General features: G+C 43.0%; 1 protein-coding gene across 1 annotated transcript in view; it reads left to right on the forward strand.

The window, feature by feature from the left end:
* Positions 7,941-16,352, forward strand: part of AMFR (autocrine motility factor receptor) — a 45,231-nt gene continuing 36,819 nt past the window's right edge. Inside the window, exon 1 of the mRNA XM_018062011.1 lies at positions 7,941-8,395. Coding sequence (XP_017917500.1) covers positions 8,129-8,395 — 267 coding nt within the window. The 5' untranslated portion in view covers positions 7,941-8,128. The remainder of the gene's footprint in view (positions 8,396-16,352) is intronic.

The following is a 16,352-nucleotide window of genomic DNA, read 5'->3' on the forward strand; positions in this document are numbered from 1 at the left end:
TAAGTGGGACCCTTTGCTCTGATACCATTCTTGGGGGTATACTCCCAAGACCATGTTGTAGATTTTTGTGATGAGAATTGTCTGTTACTTTGGGGAACTAGATTTGCTTGATTAAATCCAAGGTGCAACTGCTATACCAATTTTACACTCTCTATGAGTTATATCACAGCAGAACTCCAAGTGTATTACTGATGAGTACATTTTATACCAGCATAGCTAGACCTTATTTCACATGCAACAGACGTTAGCCATGCAGGAAACTGTTAAAATTGACTCGGTCGGGGAATGTCGTGGGAATTGGTATAAAAAGAGGTCCCAGGACTCAATTTAACACCCCCCTAATGGAAGTATTCATTATCTGTGCTCTTGTGAAATTATGTGTCTTAAGTTATTTTTATGACTGTGGTGAAATGGTGATCTGTGAAGGAAGTTTCTAAAAGTGGGTCTGGTAGGTTTTGAACTCTTGGATTATAAAATTTGTTATTTCAATTAATGTGGAGTTATAGCCAATGAGATGAAAGTTTGGTTTTAAAAAGTGACATAAAACCTTTTCAAAAATATTTTGGAATAATCAGAGTTAGATTTTGTCAGCCTATGAGAAAGATACCAAATTTAAGAATCTTAAAAGCACAGTTAAATTAGGATCAAATTTGAGGGAATAAAAAAAATTCTTAAGGGAAAAGAATTGGCCTTGTTATTGCTTAATAGTACATTGTGTATGCCTTATTATAAATGGTTGATTGTAGATTTAATGTAAAGGAAGTCTTCTAAGATGCAGCTACTAAAATAGATTGCTAGTTATGTTTTTCATAGATAGAAACAAACTTTTGGTTAGTTGTGCTTCTTTATGGTACTGATGACAGAGCTATTCTCCTGAATATTGGGTGACGTGAAAGATACATCATATATTCTTCCTATTTAGGCTTGAGAAAATGAGACAAAGAGCAACTGAGCAATTTTAAACATTTAGCTTCATTTAGGTGAGGTCCTAAGAAACCTTCACACGGTTGTGAATCTAATAGTGGCTATAACTGTGCCTACTAATGGGTGAGCACCTGTCTCCAGGACCAAAAATGACCAGGGATTGCCTTTGAAAGAGCCCCCGTTTCTGTGGATAGTCCCCCTCCTTCAAGTGTAACAGTTCTGCCATTCTGCTTCACATTCATATGTTTCTAGCTAACTGTAGTTTTACTGTTGAGCTCACTGATGCATCCTACAAGATTGGAGAAGACAGAGATGGACATGGCTCAATCTCCAGTCTACCTTCCATGATTGTTTCTAGCCTCCAGTTGGAAAGCTATGGTGACCACTTTCAGGTGTGTTAGCTCATGCCTTTTGGGGAAAATGAAGAGAGGCAGACTTTTGTGGTGTGATTTGAAGTGGTGTCAGTAAGGAGTGTTAGAGTTGAAATGTCATCGGATTTGAGGCCACTCATGTCCTTTTGTAACTCAAGCTTTGACCTAGAAATCCTTTCTTGATCATTACCTCCAGTAAAGTAAGTGCTTGAGTCATCCATACCTTGGGGCTTACGTGAGAAAAATAGTAAGCTGGAGTTACCAACCTGGAATATAATAGATCTGATTTTGAGTTAAAATTCATAATACACATTTTAAAAACTTGTTTTTGAACTTGTTATAGTTGTATCCCAATGCTCTCGTTAGGTTTCCTGATGAAAATAGAACTGGGGAAGTTCAAATTTGATGTAGTCCATTAGAAAGAGGGTACAGGGTACTGTTCAGTTAACACTTTGATATGTAAGTTCTTATCATTTCTTCAAGAACTAACAGTCTTAAATGTTCATTCCAATTCTATACATAATCAATACTGACTAGTTTTAAATGACTTATGTTTGAATGCCTTATTTTCCAGGTTTGTTTGTAAATGAAAGCCTTCTTTTGCATTGTATAATTACACTATATGCCATGTTCTTTTCCCTGAGTAAGTAGTGCATATTCTATATAAAACTACTAAATCACATTGGAAAGTATTCAACAGATTGAGGGGAAAAAAATAAAGTTTTACTCAAATGTTATAAATCATATTTACGATTGACATCCCTTTGAAGAAAAGTGAAATTTTTGTTTCTATGTGATGAAGACTTGATTTTTTTTAATAAGTGGATGATACTTGAAATATCATAATGACAATTCTGTGTCTGAATCCATCTTTTGACAACAGTTAAAAGATTTTTTTACTTTTTATCGTTGTCTTCCCTTGTAATTATTACAGCATTGTGTGTTGCAGTAATTCCTTTTTTATGTTTAAGAGTTTTGTTGAGTTAGTATTTTTTTTGGATCAAACATAACCAAACTGGCCAGTCTGTTTTCTTATATGTTTAGTCAGAAGTGAAAGGTGGAGTTCCTCAGATTCAGCAAACCAGCTAGCCAGCCATTCACTTAAAATTCCCTTAAATAGTGTGACTCACTATGCTTTCAGTTTTTTAATGCCTGTTTTTTAAAGTACTTGCTCAGTCACTTGAGACGAAATGCTTGGAGTACCTTTTCCTCCTTGGAGTTCCTCAAACTTGATGTTTTCACTCATTCATAGTGTTTGGAACAGTTTATGCCCCTCACTAAGACCACTTCCGAGAGCACGAAATTTTGCATATTGCATTTTCCAGAAGAGGCTTAGTGGGCTTTGACTTAAATACAAGTCAGCTTTTATAAGTGTAAGGTTTGGCTTCCCATAATTATTCCACATGTTTTACATCACTCATCATTTGGGTTAAACTGGACTCATTTGAAGCTCCTTGCTTTTGTTAAATACATAATACAAAGCATCATATTATAATTTGACTTGAGCCATAAAACACACTTTAATATTAGCTTGTATTATATTCATCTAGCTTGTTTTGGGGAAAAAGAAAACTAAAACCTAAGTAAGTCTAGATTAAGCCAGTTGAGATGTCATTGTATTTTAGTGTTGGATTGTATTGTGAGACTAGAGTTAAGTTGGGAAAATGTATCATGTTCTCTTAAGGGAAAGATCAGTGCTTTAAAACTTAAACTTTGGTTGCTGTGTTCACATCATAGTGTACAAGAATCATTTATAGTTTGGCTTTGAGAATTACTCTGGTGTTAAGTTTATAGAAAAATGTATAAAAGAAACTGAAGTTTTGGTTATATTTTTATAATTGTAAAGTTAAAAGTGATTAAAATGTTCACTGTTCTTTTTTTATTTTATTTTATTGTCATTTCAATAAAAAAATCAAAACAGAATGACTCTGACTTTTGTGTGTGGCTACTAACCATAGTATGCCATTAGAAATCCTGCGTGATTCTTTTTCAGTGTCGTTGGCCAGGGGCCATTACATTAGGTAAGAGACAACTAGCGTAACAGCAAGGACCTGAAGACCTGGAACGTCTATGTTGCCCTCCTCTCACATTCCTCCCTTGTGTGTTGGCAGTGGTCTTAGGCAGATTCAGTTTCCTGTGAGGTGAAAGGGTCATTTTCTGCAATGTGAAAGGACTTGGAACTTGAAGACTGGGATTTACAGGTAGACATACAATTTTGCTAACTGTGTTATATAATTGGAAGCCTCAGTTTCCATAGAGTATTGACTTTTTTTTTTTTTCTTTTAATCAAATTTGCTTGAAGGTCATGATGGTCTGTGACACCATGCTTGCTACTTCTGTAACACTTTGTAATTTAATTCCATCATTGTAATAGTAACTCAGAACTTGAGCATATGTGTAATAAATTGAACAAAGGTTGAACAAACCTGATAAAGTTATTGTGAAATTTTTCTGAAAATTTTACTAGTATATTTTACAGCAGGCACCATAGAGCTATGAAAAATTATACGTGTACAACGAACGTGACTTGGTTATTTTTTCCCCTCTGCTGGATTCAGTAGTGGAACACATTGGTCAAGCTAATGAAAACACCAATGCTATGGGCAAACAACGAAGGCTACTGGATTAGATTAGGTTCGATTAGAACAGGTTCTAGGCTGTTCAGAACCTTAACGTGAAAACTGCTCGGCCTTTCTCATGGCAGGGTGAAAGTCAAGTGAGGTCATGGATATAGAAGGATTTTGGATATTTAAAAAAATGAAAACAATAATGTATCTAAATAATGAATCCTCACAACTCTGGTTTATCTGAAATGCTGCATTTATTTCCTTTAAATCAAGCCAGATCAGAGCCCCCATCCTATAAAGATGGCAGGGAATTCAGTCTCAGTCATTATTGGGAGTAGGGGCCTACCCAAAGTCGTAAGAATCCAGGAAGGATAAATGGTACTCTGAAATGAAGGTGAAGGTGGGGAGACCTCTAACTACCATCATGGACTCCATGAATATTCATCCAATTGCCTCCCTGACACACAAGCCTTAGAACCAGATGATGCAAGTGGCTCCTATGCTTATGGTCCAACCTTCCTAAGCACACTAGTATTCATCCCTCTGAGTCTTGTTTCCTTTCCTGCTCCCATGATGATGCAGGAAGCAGTACCAAGAACCAAGAGCATTGGTTGACTTTAGAAAATGAGTTCTATCCTTGGGAAAAAAAAATCCTTGAGGGAAGGATGTGCAAAGCCTGGCTAGCTACTTGGAGTGGGTAAGGACAAAATGTTGGTAGAACAAATACTAATTATTACCCTAGTAAAATGTCTAGACACCAACCTCTAAAATCTTAAAATGCAAATAAAAAATAACCTTATTTAGTTGGGTTAATGTCACATATTCTCATATTGAATCTTCAGGAATTTCAGGCTTCTGAAAGTTTAATATTTAGACTATAAAATTTTGTGTAGTCACTAAATCACATCCGGTTCTTGTGACCCAGTAGACTGTAGCCCCCCAGGCTCCTCTGTGCATGGGATTCCCAGGCAAGAATACTGGCGTGAGTTGCCAGTTCCTTCTCCAGGGGATCTTCCCTGAGCCAGGGATTGAACCTGCATATCCTGCATTGCAGGCAGATTCTTTACCACTGAGCCAGGAAGCCATGCTTATTATATAGTCAGAATCAAATGTTAAAAGCTGCTATTATTAAATACAGTGTCATTCCAGAAAACAGGTTGCCTAGTTTTAACACTTAGTAATGGTTCTCTCAAAATACAATTCAGAGTATAGCACTTCGAATTCAAGATGGTAGAATATTGTACCTTCAGTTCAGTCGCTCAGTCGTGTCCGACTCTGCGGCCCCATGAATCTGAGCACGCCAGGCCTCCCTGTCCATCACCAACTCCAAGAGTTCACTCAAACTCACGTCCATCGAGTCAGTGATGCCATCCAGCCATCTCATCCTCTGTGGTCCCCTTCTCCTCCTGTCCCCAATCCCTCCCAGCATCAGAGTCTTTCCCAATGAGTCAACTCTTCGAATCAGGTGGCCAAAGTACTGGAGTTTCAGCTTTAGCATCATTCCTTCCAAAGAACACCCAGGGCTGATCTTTAGAATGGACTGGTTGGATCTCCTTGCAGTCCAAGGGATTCTTCAAGAGTCTTCTCCAACACCACAGTTCAAAAGCATCAATTCTTCCGTGCTCGGCTTTCTTCACAGTCCAACTCTCACATCCATACATGACTACTGGAAAAACCATAGCCTTGACTAGACGGACCTTCATTGGCAAAGTAATTTCTCTGCTTTTCAATATGCTATCTAGGTTGGTCATAACTTTCCTTCCAAGGAGTAAGCCTCTTTTAATTTCATGGCTGCAGTCACCATCTGCAGTGATTTTGGAGCCCCCCAAAATAAAGTTTGACACTGTTTCCCCATCTATTTCCCATGAAGTGATGGGACTAGATGCCATGATCTTAGTTTTCTGAATGTTGAGCTTTAAGCCAACTTTTTCACTCTCCTCTTTCACTTCATCAAGAGGCTTTTTAGCTCCTCTTCACTTTCTGCCATAAGGGTGGTGTCATCTGCATGTCTTAATAGCCGATTAAGATTTGACAAGTTTAGTGTATGATATTTTGTAACTGTATTGTGACTTGGATTGAATGTGGATTGTAGGATAGTGTGGTTTAAAATTTATGGGAGAGTCAGATAAAGTAGAACATTTACTTCTGTGGAAAATTACAATCCCTTTTTCAAAGTGAAATTTTAATTTACCAATACAATTGTAAGTTTAGCATTTTAATCAAATGGCTGCAGATAGAGAATCAAAGGGCACCGAAAGTGTAATCATACAGATCTCATATGAAAAAGTGTGTGTGTGTGTGTAGGCGCTCATCCTCCATCCCTGGTAAAAGCCAAACTGTTGTGTTCATCACAAGGCCTTTAATAGGATGTTTCTAAATATTGCAAATTGGATAGTAATAACCTTGAGCTGAACCATCTTTTGTTTTCTAACTAATAAACTTTTAGTATTAGAATATTAGGCATGAGACTTTGAACATAGTCTTTTGCCTTTGAAAGTTTGTAAGACTCGACAAATATTTAATGAACACCTACTCTACATCAGGCACTTGTCAAGGCCTTAGAGATACAACAAGGAATAAGTGCTACCCCCCAAGGTAGCACTTTTGTTCTGTAGTTCTTTTTTTTTTTTTTCCCCTGTCTTTTTTGTTGTTACAGCCTTATTGGGCTATAATTTACATAATTCACCATATAACTATACAAATGAAGATTTTTAGTATATTCAGAGTTCTGCTACAGTCACTAAAGTTTTAGAACATTTTCATCACCTCAAAAAGAAATCCATGTTTAGCTTTTATACCTGTTTCCTCATCTCCCTATTGCTCATCAGTCATTAACCTACTTTATGTTTTTGCCTATGCTGGACATTTCATATAAATGGACTTGCACTATGTGGCCATTTGTGTCTATGCTTATACTTAGCACATTTTCAAGCTTTGTCCTTGCAGCATGTTTCCCTACTTCATTTTCATGGCTGACTACTATTCCATTTTAGGGGGTAATCCCTTATTTATCTATTCGTCCCTTGAGTGACATTAGGGTTGTTTCTAACTTTGACTGTTAAGAATAACGTTGTTATTGACAATTGTGTGGACGTTTTGTGTGGCAGTGTGTTTTCATTTCTCTTGGGTATACCACCTAGGAATGGAATTGCTAGGTCAAATGGTCACTCTTAGGTTTAAACTTTTTGAAGAGCTGACATCACTTTCCAAAGTATCCTCACTATGTTACATTCCTACCTGGGGTATGAGGGAACACATTTTTATTTCCTGATGTTGAAGCTAAAACTCCAGTACTTTGGCCACCTGATACGAAGAGCTGACTCATTTGAGAGAAGACCCTCATGCTGGGAAAGATTGAGGGCAGGAGGAGAAGAGGACGACAGAGGATGAGATGGTTAGATGGCATCACCGACACAATGGACTTGGGTTTGGGTGGACTCCGGGAGTTGGTGATAGACAGGGAGGCCTGCCGTGCTGCGGTTCAAGGGGTCGCAAAGAGTCGGACACGACTGAGCGACTGAACTGAACTGAACTCAGGTTCACTTTAGACTTCGCCGGGTGTTACTAGTAAACAGCAGAAACTTTATTTGCGAGGAATTTGAGAGTGTTGATTTATTGTCTTTCCATGGGGCCAGGGCTTCTATTATTCCCTGAGCACTGTCTCCTCTTTCAGCCACTTGGGAAGCTCCCAGGCCCACAGGGAGGCTCTGGGGTAACCTGCTTACGGGGAGGTTAAGGAAACTAAGGACAAGTGGCCGGACGCCCGGTGGCCCGGGTCCCCGCGTCCCGCGGGTGGGCCCACGCGGCCAGCGCTCGACCGCCCGTCAGCGCCGTCGGGCCTGAGTGACGCTTGGGCCCGGCCCGGGGCGGGTGCCCTGAGCGTCCGCGGGCCAGGCCGAGCTAGAGTGTCGGCGGAAGATAATGCTGGGTGCTGGGCCGCAGGGCCTGCGGCCGGGGCCTCCGCCAACTAGGCGGCAGAGCGACCGCTGGGGGCGGGGGACCGAGGCCGCGCCCCCGCGCCCGTCCCGCCCGCACCCTGCTGGGGGCGGCGGCCAGCCCCGAGCCAGCCGAGGCTCTTCCGCGCCGGCAGGGGCAGCAGCGGGAGAGGCGCGGGGCGGAGCGGCCAGGAGCGGCCCGGCCCGGCCCGGCGCGGTGGCGGCGGCGGCGGCGGCAGCGACGCCAGAGCTCGTGGGCGCCGTTCGCGAGGCCGCCGGGACCCGGCCGCAGCGCGGGGAGACCTGGGGGCTGGAAGCCGCCGCTGCCGCCATGCCGCTGCTCTTCCTCGAGCGCTTCCCCTGGCCCAGCCTCCGCACCTACACGGGCCTCAGCGGCCTGGCCTTGGTCGGCACCATCGTCAGCGCCTACCGCGCTCTCAGTCAGCCCGAGGCCGGGCCCGGGCCCGGGCCCACAGAGGCGGAGCCGGTAACGGCCCCGGTGCAGCCAGACCCGGCCGCGCTCGTCCGGCCGAGCGCCGGGGGACCCCGGGCCCGCGACGTGGCCCAGTACCTGCTCTCGGACAGCCTGTTCGTGTGGGTGAGCGAGGATGCCGGGCCCGCCGAGGAGGAGCGGAGCGGGGCGAGGGGTGGGGGCCGCCATGTCACCCATTATCTGTGGGGGGCGTGGCTGGGGCCGGGGTCCCCTCCCCCCCCGGACCCCGGAGTGTGAGGCGGGGGGGGGCCCGCCCGCGTACGGCCTCCGTGGGACCCGGTGAGGGTTGGGGTGTGGCGGTGGGGTCGTGAGGGGCAGCGGGTCCCCGGGGGCGGGTGGTCTTTGAGGGCCTGCGGAAGGGACTTTGGGACGGGGTTGGGGAGGCGCAGGGGGCGGGGCGCAAGGGAACGCGGCGGCCGGCCAGGGACGGGCAGGGGGGGGGAGGAGGTGGGGGAGGGTTGGGAATCGGGGGAGAAGTAAAATATGGGGGGCCGAGTTGGGGTTGCTGGGGGGCCACCAGGAAGTAACTGGAAGACCTCAAAGGGCAGTCAGTTACCCCGGAGTTGGGAAGGCTTTTCGGACGCGGTCAGGCAGGGAGATGTTATCGCGTTTCACGTGTAAAGAGAAAAGAGAATATCAGTTGTTGAGCATAGGAGAATTTTGGGCATCTGAGTGTGTTTGGACGTTGTTTGGAGAGGGACCGTCTCCCACAGCGTTTTTTTTTTTCTTTCTTTATTATTGTCCTCTTTGAGTGGACCTACAACAAATACAAGACTGTGCTTCCTTTCCTGCTGCTTTTTACCTGGTGATTCATGAAAGTTTCCTTTGATGTCTGAAGGCAGCCAAAACATTTGGAGTCCGGAGATGTCTCTTCGTTTTAACTCAGGGTTTCTCCTGCTAGTGATCCATGTTAAAACAAGGTTTCCAGTTTGTCTGCCAGTGTAAGATAAGCAGCGTTTAGGAGGCATAAATGCTAGTTTCACTTATTAGAACAGATAATTTCAGGCGGGCAGATCAACAGTATTTTGGCTAAGGAACTTGGTTTCCACCTTGGCCTTTGAATGCCACATAGAAATCCCACAGTGATCAGGAAAAGTTGTTCTGGGACTGAAGTCTGTCCCTAGGGTTTGCTGTGGTGTCTTGAGTCTTGTCTCCTCCTGTAAGTTCCCATTTCGGTTGAGAGTCGGCTGTAAATGACTGGGGTTAATATTCCAAGTATACGGAATGATACACAGCTCATTTGTTGTAATTAATCCCACTGTGCTTCATCAGGAAGCAGTGGGATTTATGAACTCTGTGGGTGTAGATTAAGTCTCTTGGTCCTTCTGATGAAGATTAGTAGAAGGAAGGGAAGGGTGAGGTTCCCTTCTTCCACTGCTGTGTAAAGCTGAACCTTAGAGTAGGGAAGAAGGGAGAAGAGAAAGAACTCAACCCATGTCTCTTGTTTAATGTATGTTAAACCTAGATTTTTAAAAATCTGTTTTTTGCATTTTAATTAGCAGATAAAGTAATGTGAAGAGTGCTTTTGTCAAATGTTGAGATTATAATATAGTCTTTGATATATATATATATATCTAAGTATAAGATACAAGTAAGCCTTTGAGATGGAACTGCTATAGTGTTTAACAACTGCTGCTGCTGCTGCTGCTACTAGTATTGCTTAATCGGAGAAGGCAATGGCAACCCACTCCAGTACTCTTGCCTGGAAAATCCCATGGACAGAGGAGCCTGGTGGGCTGCAGTCCATGGGGTCGCTAAGAGTCCGGCACAACTGAGCGACTTCACTTTCACTTTTCACTTTCATGCATTGGAGAAGGAAATGGCAACCCACTCCAATATTCTTGCCTTGAGAATCCCAGGGACGGGGGAGCCTGGTGGGAGGCCGTCTATGGGGTTGCACAGAGTCAGACACGACTGAAGCGACTTGGCAGCAGCAGCAGCAGTATTGTTTAATGATTACCCCCCCAGTCTCTTTGTACAAAACTCATTCCAGTTCCAAGGTTAGCACCTCTTCATAAAACATTACATAAACATAAAACATTAAAGCCTGCTGATTTTCTGTGAAAATTATGATTTTTAAGAAAATTTCCTTTTCTTCCCAGCTTTTTCAACAGAGATCTTGCCTCCAGTGAGTTTATGATTTCTTCCTCTCCGAGGATGATTTTTTTTTCTTTTCTCAGTTGGTCTTGCTGCTGTTCTTCCATCTTTTCCTCTGTGGTTTTCACACTTTTATCTTGGTTTTCCTTGGTTCCTTGGAGAAGGCAGTGGCACCCCACTCCAGTACTCTTGCCTGGAAGATCCCATGGACGGAGGAGCCTGGTAGGCTGCAGTCCATGGGGTCGCGAAGAGTCGGACACGACTGAGCGACTTCACTTCCCTTCAGACCTTCCATGTGTGCATTATCAGTTTCCCTCATCACCCATTACTTAAGTTTCTGCTCTAGTAGCGGAATAGGAGTTGCAATCTCCAAAGCCTTCCTCTGAGACCTGCCAGATAGCATAATTAAGTGAATACATGGTGGAGTCTTTGTTAAAATGGATCCTGTTTTTTGTTTTTGTTTTTGTTTTGCTCTGCCCAAGGACACTCATTCAGTTTTTAAAAACCAAGCAAGACAAAAAAAAAACAATCTTTCTGCCAGTTTGTAAAACCCTGCTAGCTATTATTTTGCATATTGCTCTCTAAAACTTATTTTCATAGGGCACAGTTTAGATGAAAATAGCTAGGAATATGTCTTCTTTCTAATTAATGTCCTAGTGATTTTCCTCTCGTTAATGGTTGAGAAACTGATCAGGGAGAGGATGGGCTGATCAGGGAGAGGATGGGGTAGGGGGTGAAGGTCAGGTTATGTAAACCTTGCCTGCTCTGTTAAGGAGTGTGAACGTTATTTCATGGGCAGAAGGGTTTCAGTGGGAGTAGAGGGGAGAAGGCGCTGTCATGATGAGACGATTTTTTCAGGGGGCACCTATGGCAGCAGTGGGGAAGATGGATTAAAGACTCCAGCTCCGAGGAGAGCTCTCCTGGTGGCCCTCTGGCATGGATATTGAGAACAGGTTTGAGGGGAGGTTCTCAGTGTGTTACTCTTAACAAATACCCAGATTTGTCTTGTTTTTTTCTTTATGTCTTTCTAGAACTTCCATTCCAAACTTTCATTCCAGATTAGGTTTTATTTTGTTATTTATTTCTAGGCTAATTTTACATTGTTCAGATGTCCCTTCCATTAAAGTGTCTCCTGATCCTTTTCCATCATTGTTTTGAATTGTTCAGGTGTTTCTGGTTTTTCAACTTTGCTAATCTTACTCATTAGTTTCATTATTTTCTCCTTTTTTTTGTTTTTTTTTTTCCTGTTCCGTTCTGTTTTTTTTTTTCTTCCACTTTTATTTTTGCTTTTAAAATGGTAAGAGCAGGAAGTGGTAAAATAGAGAAACAGAAATATGGAACAAATTTTAAGGTTCTGATGACTTAATTAGATGCAAATAGAATAGTTGAAATAGAAATGTCAAAGGAAAAAGTCACCGAAAATGAAAATGGATAAAAGAGAACTGATCACTGAGAGCAGAGATTAGCAAACCTTGTTGGCCCATTTGGCCTATTAGCTAATATTGGTTTTTACATTAAAAAAAATTTTTTTTTTAAAGGAAGACTATGTGACTGAGAGCATGTGGCCTACAAAGCCTAAAATATTTACTGTCTAATAGCCCATTAGAGAAAAAGTTTCTGACTCTTGCCTTAAAGAGCCCATCTTCACATAATTATACAACCTGAGAACTGAAAGTAATTTGCTAGGTTTGAGTGTTGATAAGATGAATATTCCAAAGAAGAGAGAAAAATGTTAGCTCCAGAAATGTTTGGGGCAACTTAAGAAAAAGAGTAAACTTGTAAATGATAGGACATAAGCCTAGATAAACAACCGAAAAATACAGGAAAAATCTCTAGAGTGAGGGGCAAGGAGATAGCTATTGAATTGCTTGCTAGATGTGTGCTATATGCTTTATATATGTAATCTCATTTATTTCCTCAATGTTGTGAAAAGAGGAACACAATTATCAGTGTAATAAGGAGGGGAATGCATTATTGGCATTTTATGCTTGTCACTGGGGCCTGCAGAAAAGTAACATTCCAGTGTTGCAGTCCGTCTCTTATCCCACGTCCAAGGTAAGAGAAACCCAAGTAAGACGGTAGGTGTTGTGAGAGGGCATCAGAGGGCAGACACACTGAAACCATACTCACAGAAAACTAGTCAATCTGATCACATGGACCACAGCCTTGTCTAACTTAGTGAAACTAAGCCGTGCCCTGTGGTGCCACCCCAGACGGGCGGGTCATGGTGGAGAGGTCTGACAGAGTGTGCTCCACTGGAGAAGGGAATGGCAAACCACTTCAGTATTCTTGTCTTGAGAACCCCATGAACAATATGAAAAGGCAAAATGATAGGATACTGAAAGGGGAACTCCCCAGGTTGGTAGGTGCCCAATATGCTACAGGAGGTCAGTGGATAAATAACTCCAGAAAGAATGAAGGGATGGAGCCAAAGCAAAAACAATACCCAGTTGTGGATGTGAATGGTGATAGAAGCAAGGTCCGATGCTGTAAAGAGCAATATTGCATAGGAACCTGGAATGTTAGGTCCATGAATCAAGGCAAATTGGAAGTGGTCAAACAGGAGATGGCAAGAGTGAATGTCGACATTCTAGGAATCAGTGAAATAAAATGGACTGGAATTGGTGAATTTAACTCAGATGACCACTATATCTACTACTGCGGGCAGGAATCCCTTAGAAGAAATGGAGTAGCCATCATGGGCAACAAAAGAGTCCGAAATGCAGTACTTGGATGCAATCTCAAAAATGACCTCTCTTTGTTTCTGAAGCAAACCATTCAATATCACAGTAATCCAAGCCTATGCCCCAACCAGTAATGCTGAAGAAGCTGAAGTTGAACAGTTCTATGAAGACCTACAAGATCTTTTAGAACTAACACCCAAAAAAGATGTCCTTTTCATTATAGGGGACTGGAATGCAAAAGTAGGAAGTCAAGAAACACCTGGAATAACAGGCAAATTTGGCCTTGGAATACAGAATGAAGCAGGGCAAAGGCTAATAGAGTTTTGCCAAGAGAACACACTGGTCATAGCAAACACCCTCTTCCAACAACACAAGAGAAGACTCTACACATGGACATCACCAGATGGTCAACACCAAAATCAGATTGACTATATTCTTTGGAGCCAAAGATGGAGAAACTCTATACAGTCAGCAAAAACAAGACCGGGAGCTGACTGTGGCTCAGATCATGAACTTATTGCCAAATTCAGACTTAAATTGCAGAAAGTGGGGAAAACCACTACACTAAATCAAATTCCTTATGATTATACAGTGGAAGTGAGAACTAGATTTAAGACAGTAGATCTGATAGAGTGCCTGATGAACTATGGACGGAGGTTCATGACATTGTACAGGAGGCAGTGATCAAGACCATCCCCATGGAAAAGAAATGCAAAAAAGCAAAATGGCTGTCTGGGGAGGCCTTACAAATAGCTGTGAAAAGAAGAGAAGTGAAAAGCAAAGGAGAAAAGGAAAGATATAAGCATCTGAATGCAGAGTTCCAAAGAATAGCAAGGAGAGATAAGAAAGCCTTCCTCAGCAATCAAAGCAAAGAAATAGAGGAAAACAACAGAATAGGAAAGACTAGAGATCTCTTCAAGAAAATTAGAGACACCAAGGGAACATTTCATGCAAAGATGGGCTCGATAAAGGACAGAAATGGTATGGACCTAACAGAAGCAGAGGATATTAAGAGGTGGCAAGAATACACAGAAGCACTGTACAAAAAAGATCTTCATGACCCGGATAATCACGATGGTGTGATCATCTAGAGCCAGACATCCTGGAATGTGAAGTTAAGTGGGCCTTAGAGAGCATCACTACGAACAAAGCTAGTGGAGGTGATGGAATTCCAGTTGAGCTATTTCAAATCCTGAAAGATGATGCTGTGAAAGTGCTGCACTCAATATGCCAGCAAATTTGGAAAACTCAGCAGTGGCCACAGGACTGGAAAAGGTCAGTTTTCATTCCAATCCCAAAGAATAGCAATGCCAAAGAATGCTCAAACTGCTACACAGTTGCACTCTTCTCACATGCTAGTAAAGTAATGCTCAAAATTCTCCAAGCCAGGCTTCAGCAATACGTGAACCGTGAACTTCCAGGTGTTCAAGCTGGTTTTAGAAAAGGCAGAGGAGCCAGAGATCAAATTGCCAACATCCGCTGGATCATGGAAAAAGCAAGAGAGTTCCAGAAAAACATCTATTTCTGCTTTATTGAGTATGCCAAAGCCTTTGACTGTGTGGATCACAATAAACTGTGCAAAATTATTCAAGAGATGGGAATACCAGACCACCTGACCTGCCTCTTGAGAAACCTACATGTAGGTCAGGAAGCAACAGTTAGAACTGGACATGGAACAACAGACTGGTTCACAATAGAAAAAGGAGTATGTCAAGGCTGTATATTGTCACCCTGCTTATTTAACTTCTATGCAGAGTACATCATGAGAAACCCTGGGCTGGAAGAAGAACAAGCTGGAATCAAGATTGCTGGGAGAAATATCAATAACCTCAGATATGCAGATGACACCACCCTTATGGCAGAAAGTGAAGAGGAACTAAAAAGCCTCTTGATGAAAGTGAAAGTGGAGAGTGAAAAAGTTGGCTTAAAGCTCAACATTCAGAAAACGAAGATCATGGCATCTGGTTCCATCACTTCATGGGAAATAGATGGGGAAACAGTGGAAACAGTGTCCGACTTTATTTTTTGGGGCTCCAAAATCACTGCAGATGGTGACTGCAGCCATGAAATTAAAAGATGCTTAGCTCCTTGGAAGGAAAGTTATGACCAACCTAGAGAGCATATTCAAGAGCAGAGACATTATTTTGTCAACAAAGGTCCGTCTAGTCAAGGCTATGATTTTTCCAATGGTCATGTATGGATGTGAGAGTTGGACTGTGAAGAAAGCTGAGCGCCAAAGAATTGATGCTTTTGAACTGTGGTGTTGGAGAAGACTCTTGGGAGTCCCTTGGACTGCAGGGAGATCTAACCAGTCCATTCTGAAGGAGATCAGTCCTGGGTTGACTCATTGGAAAAGACCCTGATGCTGGGAGGGATTGGGGGCAGGAGGAGAAGGGGACGACAGAGGATGAGATGACTGGATGGCATCACTGACTCGATGGACATGAGTTTGAGTAAACTCCGGGAGTTGGTGATGGACTGGGAGGCCTGGCGTGCTGCGATTCATGGGGTTGCAAGGAGTTGGACATGACTGTGCAACTGATCTGAACTGAGTGTCCTTAAAAGAGGACACTGATAAAAGATGTGTTTGTGTGTGTGTGTGTTGTGGGGGTGGGGGCTGGGAGGTAGGTAGTGTTGGTATTAAGTAGGAGACTAAGTAATATCCATATCAATTGTATCCTTGAATGGGTTCCTGGGAGTTGAATTGCATTTTGTCACAAGGTCATAAATAATGCCCCATTAAGTGAAGTTGCTCAGTCATGTCCAGCTCTTTGCGACCCCATGGACTGTAGCCCACCAGGCTCCTCTGTCCATGGAGTTTTCTAGGCAAGAATACTGGGGTGGGTTGCCATTTCCTTCTCCAGGGGACCTTCCCAACCCAGGAATCGAACCTGGGTCTCCCACATTGCGGGCAGACGCTTTACCGTCTGAGCCACCAGGAATGTACAATGACCCATTGGTAGCCCGCATTTTATAGAATCAGAAACACCCACGGGGTCACACAGAGATAAACATGGCCAAGCTGTCTGTTAGCACCTCTTCTCTTCCTTGCAGACCAGCCTGTCTCATAACTTAGTTTCTGTTTCTTCTAGGTGAACAGTAGAGCTGTTCTGGGAGAAAAGTTTTCTTATGGGGCCTTTAGAGCAAAGGGACGGAGAAGGCAATGGCACCCCACTCCAGTACTCTTGCCTGGAAAATCCCATGGTTGGAGGAGCCTGGTAGGCTGTAGTCCATGGGGTCGCTAGCAGTCGGAAATGACTGAGCGACTTCACTTTCAATTT

The sequence above is a fragment of the Capra hircus genome, chromosome 18, assembly GCF_001704415.2.
Source record: "Capra hircus breed San Clemente chromosome 18, ASM170441v1, whole genome shotgun sequence".
Classification (NCBI taxonomy): Eukaryota; Metazoa; Chordata; class Mammalia; order Artiodactyla; family Bovidae; genus Capra; species Capra hircus.